The sequence below is a fragment of the Danio aesculapii genome, chromosome 6, assembly GCF_903798145.1.
Source record: "Danio aesculapii chromosome 6, fDanAes4.1, whole genome shotgun sequence".
Taxonomy (NCBI): Eukaryota; Metazoa; Chordata; class Actinopteri; order Cypriniformes; family Danionidae; genus Danio; species Danio aesculapii.
This window is the reverse complement of record NC_079440.1, coordinates 46,231,148-46,242,176: the sequence shown is the minus strand read 5'-3', so window position 1 is coordinate 46,242,176 and position 11,029 is coordinate 46,231,148. Positions and strand designations below refer to the sequence as shown.

The 11,029-nt window shown below is 37.2% G+C and overlaps 1 protein-coding gene across 1 annotated transcript; it reads right to left on the bottom strand.

Moving 5' to 3' along the window:
* Window positions 1-1,367: 1,367 nt before the first annotated feature.
* On the bottom strand, window positions 1,368-3,301 carry gpr27 (G protein-coupled receptor 27). Its single transcript, XM_056459138.1, has one exon. The coding sequence runs from the start codon at window positions 2,742-2,744 to the stop codon at window positions 1,629-1,631; it is 1,116 nt and encodes a 371-aa protein (XP_056315113.1). The 5' UTR covers window positions 2,745-3,301; the 3' UTR covers window positions 1,368-1,628.
* Between the last annotated feature and the right edge of the window lie 7,728 nt (window positions 3,302-11,029).

The window sequence follows — 11,029 nt, the reverse complement described above, 5'->3', positions numbered from 1 at the left end:
GTGTGTGAATGAGTGTGTATGTGTTTCCCAGTGATAGGTTGCGGCTGGAAGGGCATCCGCTGCATAGAACAGGTACTGGATGAGTTGGCGGTTCATTCCGCTGTGGCGACCCCAGATTGATAAAGGGACTAAGCCGAAAAGAAAATGAATGAAGTTTTCTAGTTGAATCAAATAAACTGTTTTAGCCATCTCAACTTAATAAATCAGTCAAACTGACTAATATTACATCAAACGTTGTATAGCTGAAACCATTTTGATAAAATCTGATTGACTTATTGCATTAAGTTAAAGTAACACACAAATAGTTGTTGTCATGACTTTTTGTCATATAATTTTGAATATATTATTATTATTTAATAGGCAACACGGTGGCGCAGTGGGTAGCACGATCGCCTCACAGCAAGAAGGTCGCTGGTTCGAGCCTCGGCTGGGTCAGTTGGCATTTCTGTGGGAAGTTTGCATGTTCTCCCCGTTTTGGCGTGGGTTTCCTTCAAGTGCTCCAGTTTCCCCCACAAGACCAAAGACATGTGGTATAGGTGAATTGGGTATGCCAAATTGACAGTAGTGTATGTGTGTGAATGAGTGTGTATGGATGTTTCCCAGTGATGGGTTGCAGCTGAAAGAGCATGCGCTGCGTAAAACATATGCTGAATAAGTTGGTGGTTCATTCCGCTGTGGTGACTCCAGATTAATAAAGAGACTAAGCCAAAAAGAAAATTAATGAATGAATATTATTTAATAAGTAATAAATAGTTATTATTTATTCACATGGCTTTTATTAATTAATTATTATTTATTAAATTATCATATAACTTCTCTTTTTTTTGCTAACAAATGGTAAAACTTGCTGGCTAGGATAATGGCACAACATAACTTTTTAAAATAATATATTTTGTCATTAAATGACACTTCTAGATATGTTTGGCACTTTTTTATACTTTTTTCCTTTAGAAAAATTAATAAATAAATGAACAAATAAATAAAGCTGAAGCAAATGAACCTTATGAGTTATTTTAACCTCAACTGACTTGAAACAGATTGTATAACTTTAAAAAAGTATATATATATATATATATATATATATATATATATATATATATATATATATATATATATATATATATTTTTTTTTTTTTTTTTTTTTTGTATTTTTTTTTTCAATAGGTTATAACTTAACATAACGTAATTAACATAAACGTCATGACTTATTGATCATTTAATCATGTGATTTTTTTTTAATGCAGAGTTTTGTTATATATGCCTTTTGTTTTATATATATATATATATATATATATATATATATATATATATATATATATATATATATATATATATATATATATATATATAGTGAAGTAAACGTTTGCCCTTTGCCATTACAATGGTTCATTCTAAATGATCACAACAAAGTTAAAGCATTTGATTAGTGTTAACTTTAGCTGAAGCAGCACTCTTTGTGCTTCACTTAGAGAAGTGTCACCATTATAATCAGCTTTATTTTGAAAAAGATAGATATGGAAATATTAAATCAACATCCTTTTAAACACCCCCTGGGTCTGTTGTACTTTTTGGGGCCACCGTATATTACCAAGCAGACACAGCCAGTGAAAACAAGAGAGTAAAACACTTCAAATCACACAATAGGGCTCCATGGGTGTTTGTGTGGTCAGGCAACACGGCAGACAGGCTCTGAATCTCATTCTCAGCTCCTTGTTGAAGATGAAACAGATGATGGGATTGGCTCCGGCCTGGGCGAAAGTCAACCACACGGCCGCGGACAGGTACACCTGAGGAAGCGCGTTTCCCTTCACAAACACCCGGATGTAACACGACACGATGTAGGGCGCCCAGAAGAGCAGAAACGCCAGGGTGATCATGTAATACATCTTTCCTATCCGTTTCTCCATCTTGAACTCGTCCAGCACGAGCAGCCTCCTGTTGGCGTTGTGTGACGCCTGCCTGATGCCCACTAACGTCGGGGGCGTCGGACCGCGTCCAAAGCCCGCGATCCAGTTGGCAGCGGCCTGTCCCGTCGCGCCCGGCCCGTGAAAGGTCCAGTTCTGGCTTATAGCCGGAACCAGCTGCGCCGGCTTCATTTTCCTGTGGTCGTAAACAAAACACAGCATTTTGACATACACGACGTGGGTCGTGGCCACGATCACGGCCAGCATGAGCATGAAGCCCAGCGTGTCGTTGGCTTTCACGTATCTGTGCTCGAATATGCACTGCTCTTCCTCCCGGATGAATTTGTAGGTCCCGACATCGAATACCGGGGGAAATGCCATCGCGACCGAGAGCGTCCAAACCATACATATCACCGCGACGCAAGTCCACAGCGTCATGCGTTTGGAGTAGAAGCGGTGGTGCGCGATGGCCATGTAGCGCGTTACGCTGATGCAGAACAGGAGGAACGCGATGTGGAAGCAGAACAGGACGGCCATGAAGGCGATGATCTTGCAGCTGATGTAGCTGTAGCTCCATACAGAGCCGCTGTTGATGGAGATCATCACGAACGGGAAGCACACAGCCGAGCGGATGATATCTGCCACGCACAGGTCGAGGAGGAAGTAATATGGAGCCTTGTGGAGCGAGCTGTCTTTCAGCACCAGCACGGACAGCACGCTATTCCCGAACAAGCTGATGCAGGTGATGAGACCCAAAGACGCCAGTTTGACCGCAGACGCAGTGATGGCATAATTCTGGAGCGAGGGGTTGCTTCCACCTGGATCACTTGTGTTCGCCATCTGTGCAAGCACAACCCAGCCTGGGCTTTGTAATCCGACATTAAGCAGTCCTGGTCCCCCAGTTTGATGCACAAAATATCAGTCGATAACACTCAGTTGAGTCTTTTATATGACCGTACCTCTAGCCGGTTGGAGATCCAGGACATCGCGCGCATCGTTTCGGCGTCGTGCGGTTCTTGATTCTTCAATTATGGAGCTGCTGGGTAATCCATGTAATGTCGAAGAAAAGGCACCCTAATAAACACGTATCCGTCTCCATTGATCTGAAAATCGCGGTCGTGTAGGCCGAAAACAACCCAAGACGTTTCATCAAAACACAAATAACAGCTTATACGCACGTCTGTTGTGAAGATCGCGGCGGAGCACGTAGCCGTCTTGTCTGCGTTCTTGTTTTGGCGAAACCTCCGGTGACACAAACGGTGGGTCCGTCTTTATGGAGAACGCGGCGATTCTGACATCGAGAGTCTACTGGCAGCGGCCGATGGGATGACGCCTCGCGACGCGTCGCGCCGCAACGGCTTGAGGCTGCATGTCTACAGTGAAGCTGCACGTCATCTTAAATCGTTTGCAAACGCTAGCCAATCAGCTGTAAGCTCGATGACTTCGGAAACGGTTAATTCGATGTAGAATGTATTCAGTTGTATAATATCTTTTTTAATATAGATTTATTAATAAACAAATAAATTGAATTGCTAGAGATACATATGAATGGAAAATAAAGTACATCCTATTTAAATAGCAACCACCGAGCACATGCTGGCAAAACACTGGCAGCATAAACGGCTTCTTTACTTTTTCAAATTTGTAGCAAATTGGCTAGTAGCCTAACAAATTAAACATTACACTTTGAAGTATACAGACGTAAAATAATCAGGTTTTTAACAGCCAGGAAAATCGCCAGTAAGGAGTCATTTAAGGTAAGCGAGGCGCTGTCCGTGGTGCTGAAGTGTAACCATGACTGATTCCTATCAATCAACGCACTGTCGTCTGCAAACCGTTATTGGAAAAAAAAATCCCGTCTGAAGTCACACAATCACACAAAACAAAACAAAAATACATGTGCATTGCCTAAAAAATAGTACTTTCATTTCCAGTTGATCACTAGTCAGTATAAGTGAGTTAAATAGCGTCCTCTAGTGTTTAGATATGATCATGCAATTAAGCAAACCTCTGTGGCACAACAGGAATGAAAAAAAATCTTTTGTGTTCAACAAAAAAAGAAGAATATACTATTTTGTAACAAATGGAGGGTTGGTAAATGATAACAGAATAACAGAACATAGATAGCGATATGATTGGGTGAACTACCACTTTTTGAAAACTAATAATCTTGCAGATTTCACTTAATTTGATTTTTGATTTGATTTGTACTTTAATTTGGACTGAAGTGTGAATAAAGAGTTGTTTTATTGCACACTGCAGATAACCTAATTACCTTTCCAGTTCATTTTGAATGTTACATACACTGGGAATGAATATATTTGTATGATTGCTGCCTTTCTAGTCACAGGGTCCTTTGGGATTGTGTGTCTTTGAGGTAAAATTAACTCAAGGTACAGTTAGTCTGTTAGTAGAACTGTAGTTTGCTTCATTTCTACATACATTTTCTCTCTCCCAAGCTCCTGTTGTGCAGCTGTGCTCAAAGAAATGACAAAAAACATAGACAGCAAAGACGTTCATTTTGAAATTACTTTATGATGATGATGATTATAGGATTATTATTGTTCGGACATACATCGAAGTCTCTGACACTTCGTATTAGATGAAGATTAATTATGTAATTATGTATTAATTAGGTGATTGTGTGTTTTCTATGACATGTCAAAATTGATTTTTAATTATTATTTATATTTGGCTCCACCTAGTGGTAAATGTCAGAATGAACTGGGGTTTTTTTGCCAATTCACATTCAAATTGTTTTAGTTTATTCCAAAATATTGCTCAGACACTCAAAAAAGTATTTTTCTTTCTTGTTCAAAATGTAAAATGAGCTAAACAACACAATTCTTGAGATTTCGTTGGGATAACTTAATTGTTTTATGTTCAATCCACTTAAATTTGTAAAAACTATTAAGTTAACTTAATTCCTTCCTGTTATCACAACACACATTGATTGTGTGAAACCCAACATTGTTTACAGTCTACAAAGTTTCTGAAACACAGTTTGATTAATGTAAGTTGAGATGACTAGAACATTTCATTTGATTCAACTAAACTTATGACACTGCAATATTTTTATAGTGTGACAAGCTTTAAAGCAGGGGTGGCCAAACTTTTTTTTCTTATGGAGGGCCAAAAACCAAATTTGATTGAGGGTGGTGCACTCAAAATAATATTACTGCTGCTTGTTCAAACTACCTGTTTAAAATGAGCTGAAACAACACAATTATTGTCATTTCTTTGGTCATTTTATTTGTTTTATGTCCAGATCATCTACATTTATAAACCATTAAGTTAACTTAAGCATGAAGGAGACAACATGAAGGAGATGTGTTGGTCCAGCTGCCTGGTTAAGGGATGTGTAGTTTCCAGCATGCTTTGCATGGGGTTGAATTAAGAGAGAGAGAAATGTTGACAATAAAAGTAATCTTAGGTGTTTAAAGTTAATAGAAAAACTTCTTTAATCTTTAAACAAGTTTAATGTTCACTTAAGTTTGACGATTTAGAAAAGTTTGATGTGATGCTTTGAGTTTTGAGATTACCATCTTGCAGAAGCACCGGTGCTTTGGGTGTTGGCAGCTTTATTAGCAAAAATGTAGTTTGTTGCATTGCTCAGTGAGCAATAACTGTCCTAAAATTAGTTCTGTGATCAGTCTCAATCAACAGTGTATATGTAGCCCATGAAGTATGCTTAAAATGGCTCTTTTAGTTCATTTCGGATAACTTCACTGTATAATCCAACAATCAACTTTATCAAATGAAATGAGTGTAGTTAACTCAAAATTGACAATTCAAAATTAATTCTACTCATTAGAAAAAAGTTTTGAAATCAGTGTTGAAGGTAATGAGTTAATTAAATACCCCATTACTTCAGCTTAAATGGAGTAAGTTCACAGTACTCGTATAGATTAGTTTTTTTAACTCAAATGGTTTGAGTTGCCTTAACGTATTGGGTTTTACAGTACTCAGTTGCTTTGAGTTCTCTTCATTTATCGGGTTTTACTGTGGAAAATTGCTTTGTTTACTCAAATGGATTAAGTTCACAGTACTCATTATGATTAGTTTTTGAACTTAGATGGATTGTTGTGATCAGTTTTCTCAAATGGTTGAAGTTACCTAAACTTTTTGAGTTTTACAGTGTTCAAATAAAACTAAGAGACTTTGAAATGAATGACACATAGTAGACATACATGATATTATTAGACCTTTGAGTTTAGGTTAAATACAAATGTGTTTAAACTTTTATTTGATAAAATCATGTTGGACCAACTCAACTGGGTTTAATTGTGTAAATAGTTTTTGAGTGTGGGCCGAAAGTAAATATACCAGACTCTATTACATTAAAGTTGCCATGGGTAATGTTCTAATTCATTTAATATTTTAAAATAAGTAGAAAACATTGCTTTATATTAACTAATGTAGTATATATATATTTTATTGTAATAAACTTATTACAGTCCAGCTGCATCTATTTTGCCTTGATTTGCTCCCCAATGTCTTCTGCATTGTCCTGTATCTGATGAGTGTCAGCATTTATACTTTTAAAAATGTGATTTAGTTACACCATTTCATTTCAGTTTGCTTTTTTGTAGCTCAGGAATAAACAAACAAACAAGATTACATTCAATTAGAAAAGACCCTAGCCCTGCTCATCATTCTCCTCAGGTTATATATGTTGCATGATCATTTTAATATTGAGATATTAAATAAGTATTATGTTAAACTGCAGCAGACAGTTCAGTACATTTTTTATAAAATGAATTTTCAGTCAATTCCATCAACTTCGTATGCAAAAAGCAATGGGCTTTGTCCTCTTCATTCTTGTGAAGTATTGATAATATTAAAGTCAGGGTATTGTTTAAAGGTCAGTAGTGAAAATATGTGAACCTGTCCCTCCTGTGTCATGTTAGAATGAGATGAAGCGCTCTTTGTTTTTGACACAATAGGCAAATATCAGCTATTGTTCATCCGTCCCTGTGTGATTTTAGCTGCAGGGAAGGATATCACTCGCCAGCCAGATTTAAGAAGAACAGAGTCGTCTTGTTTCATCAGCTTAATTACCTAATTAACACAACTCTAATTACTCCCTTTTTGAGCATGAGTGCTTTTTGAGAAGATGCTACATAATGAATAGTAATCCTGAATTAATTTGATTTACAGTGTCATTTTATCACAACAAGACCAAACCCACAGGGCAACAACGTGACATTCTTGTTTTCCTTTTTGAGAAAGAAAAAAAATAGGCCCACTTATACAATGGGCATACGTTTCAGCAGTAGTTCACTTTTTAGTACTTAATTGGGTTATGTTTGACAGTATGTAACTACTTTCACAATTCCCAGTTACTTTATATAGGCACTGTATATAGTAAAGAGGGTGCTACTACACACACACACACACACACACACACACACACACACGTCTATGTTACTATAAGGGGACTGTCGGTCTATACTGGCCAAGAGGGGACCAGGCTTTCTACTCATTTTAATGAAACAAAAATCACATACAAAATTTACTTTTAAGGTCTTTTTTTTAAATAATATAACTAAAAATAAGTTTTTAATAAAAAAAAAAAACACATGCCAAGTGGGGACCTGAAGCTCTGGGTGACGCCTACCTATCCTACAGGGGCCCTTCATGGACTGCATAGACACACAGACTGCTGGAACACAATCTGACTTTATTTACTTTCTAAACTCTAAAACTTTTAACATTTATAAATGATTCATTATTCTAATAGTAAACTTAAATGCTAAATAATATTGTTTTACCAGCAAATACAGAAATCAACATTTGAAGTGGATCGTAAAATATAGGTGTTATTCAATAGCTTTATGACAACTTTGAGGAAAGGTTTTGATCCATTTCAGATGTTGACTACTGTATTTTAGACTTGAAATTAACACACATATATATACACACACACACACACACACACACATGATTTTTTTTTGCATGTTTGTCACACTTTAATATTTCAGATCATCAAACAAATTTAAATATTAATCAAAGATTAGTCAACACAAGTAAAACGAAACAAACAAACAACATAGACCTGCAAAAGTGAAAAAGTGTTTGCCCCTAAAACTAAAAACTTGTTGGGCCACTCTTAGCAACAACTCCAATCAAACATTTTCAAAAACTTTCAGTGAGTTTGTTACAGCGCTGTGGAGGAATTTTGGCCCACTAACATTGGAGTGTTTTCGAGCATGAACCCCCTTTTTAAGCTCATGCCATCGCATCTCAATTGGATTCAAGTCAGGACTTTTACTAGGCCACACCAAAGTCTTTATTTTCATTTATTTATTTTCTTTTCGGCTTAGTCCCTTTATTAATCAGGGGTCACCACAGCGGAATGAACCGCCAACTGATCCAGCATGTGTTTTACGCAGTGGATGCCTTTCCTGCTGCAACTTATCATTGGGAAACACCCACACTCTCATTCACACACATACACTATGAACAATTTAGCTTATTCAATTCACCTTTAGCGCATGTCTGTGGTCTTGTGGGGGAAACGGGAGCACCTGGAGGAAACCCACGCAAACATGGGGAGAACATGCAAACCCCACACAGAAATGCCAACTGACCCAGCCGAGGCTCAAACCAGTGACCTTCTTACTGTGAGGCGACAGCAATACCCAGTGAGCCACTGCGCCTCCCAGTCTTTATTTTGCTTTTCTGTTTAGAACTGAACTTGCTGGAATGCTTTCGATCATTCTCCTGCTGCAGAACCTACGTTCCCCTCAGGTTGAGGTCACTAACACATGGCCGGACATTCTCCTACAGGATATTATTGTACACAACAGAATTCATGGTTCCTTTTATCATAGCAGGTCTTTCAGGTCCTGAAGCAGCAAAACAGCTCCAGACCATTACACTACCACCACCACATTTACTGTGGGCATGATGATCTTTTCCTGAAATGCGATGTTACTTTTATGCCACACATAATGGGACACACACTTTCTGAAAAGTTCAACTTTTGTCTTGTCAGTCCACAGAGTATTTTTCCAAAAGTCCTGGTGATCATTAAGATTTTTCTGGCAAAAATGAGACAAGACTTTATGTTCTTTTTGCTCAGCAGTGGTTTTTTGTCTTGGAACTCGCCATGCAAACCTTTTTTTCCCTAGTCTCTTTCTTATGGTGACGTCATGAAATCTCACCTTAACTGAGGCAAGTGAGGCCTACAGTTCTTTGAATATTGTGGGGTCTTTTGTGATTTCTTGGATGAGCTGTCACTGCGGTCTTTTTTGGTCTTTTTGGTCAGTCCACCACTCCAATCCATGGTTTTGCTATTTGTAGATATCTCACTTTGGCTCGCTGCAGTTTCAAAGCTTTAGAAATGGCTTTACAAACTAGATCTCAATTACTTTCTGACATTAATAGCATGAAGTTTAGTTTGATGATTTTTTTTTTGTCTACTTCACTTTGTCAGGCAGGTCCTTTTTAAGTGATTTCTTGATTGTGAACTGGTTAGGCTTGTGAAATTGAACTCAGGTGTGTTATGTTTTAACAGGGGGGCAAACACTTTTTAACACAGTGCAATGTAGTTTTGGATTTAGTTTTCACTTAATAATAAAAACCTTAATTTCACAAATGCATGATGTGTTATCTTTGACTAATACTTAAATTAGTTTGATGATCTGAAACATTAAAGTGTGACAAACATGAAAAACAAAAGAAATCCTTTTTCACGCCACCGTATTTTGCAAGATACCAGAATACAAATTAAAGTGCTATTTAACAGCATAACTAGATAAATTATGTTAACTAGGAAAGTTAGTTTAATTAGGCAAGTTATTGGACAACTTTGTTTTTTAGCTAATTGGAAAAAAGAATTATTATAGCCAATCTAAAAGACTAAAACTTTCTCCAGAAGAAAAATATACTGTTATAGGAAATACAGTAAGAATTGTTTTTTCTCTATTAAACATCACTTGGAAATATTTGAAATGAATTAAAAATTAGGGGCGTCACAGTGGTGCAGTGGGTAGCACGATCACCTCACAGCAAGAAGGTTACTGGTTCGAGCCTCGGTTGTGTGGAGTTTGCATGTTCTCCCCGTGTTCTTGTGAATTTCCTCCGGTTTCCCCCCACAGTCCAAAGACATGCGGTATTGGTGAATTGGGTAAGCTAAATTGTCTGTAGTGTATGTGTGTGAGTATAGAGTGTGTGGGTGTTTCCCAGTGATGGGTTGCAGCTGCAGGGCATCCGCTGTGTAAAACATATGCTGGATAAGTTAATGGTTCATTCCGCTGTGGCGACCCCTGATTATTAAAGAGACTAAGCTGAAAAGAAATTGAATATATGAATGAATTAATTAATAATTCACAGGAGGGCTAATAATTTTGTCTTCATCGAGTTCAGGTGCAAAAGCCTCTAAGTGCTGTCTTAAATGTATTTACAAAATTAGGCAACCTTGCAAAGCTACTTGACAGAACAGAACACTACACCTCTGCCATCAGTGAATTAGTTCAAACTAAAGAGTAAAACAATAGTTTAATTCTGAAATATTATATATACAAGCCCAAAATTATTCATACCCCTGACAAAATCTGATGAAAGTTACTTATATTCAACCAGCAAGTTTTGTTTTTACTAGAAATGATCCCAGCTACGATGTACAAGAGGCATCATTGTGCAAAAAAATAAATATTTCTTAGCTTTTATTTATATTTAAACAAAAACTTTAAGTTAGAATTTGCCAAGAGTAGGAATAATTTGGGGTTTATTATATAATTATATAATAGAATAAGTATTTTATAAAAATATAATATAACATAATATTATATAATATGCGACGCAGTGGCGCAGTAGGTAGTGCTGTCGCCTCACAGCAAGAAGGTTGCTGATACGAGCCTCGGCTGGGTCAGTTGCTGTTTCTGTGTGGAGTTTGCATGTTCTACCTGCGTTCACATGGGTTTCCTCTGGGTACTCTGGTTTCCCCCACAGTCCAAAGACATGAGGCACAGGTGAATTGGGTAAGCTAAATTGTCTGTAGTGTATGAGTGTGAATGAGTGTGTGTGTATGTTTCCCAGAGATGGGTTGTGGCTGATAAATTTTTTGTCTCGTCTTCTAAAATCAAGAAGTATTTTCTAGACAAGTAAAATATTGTTAT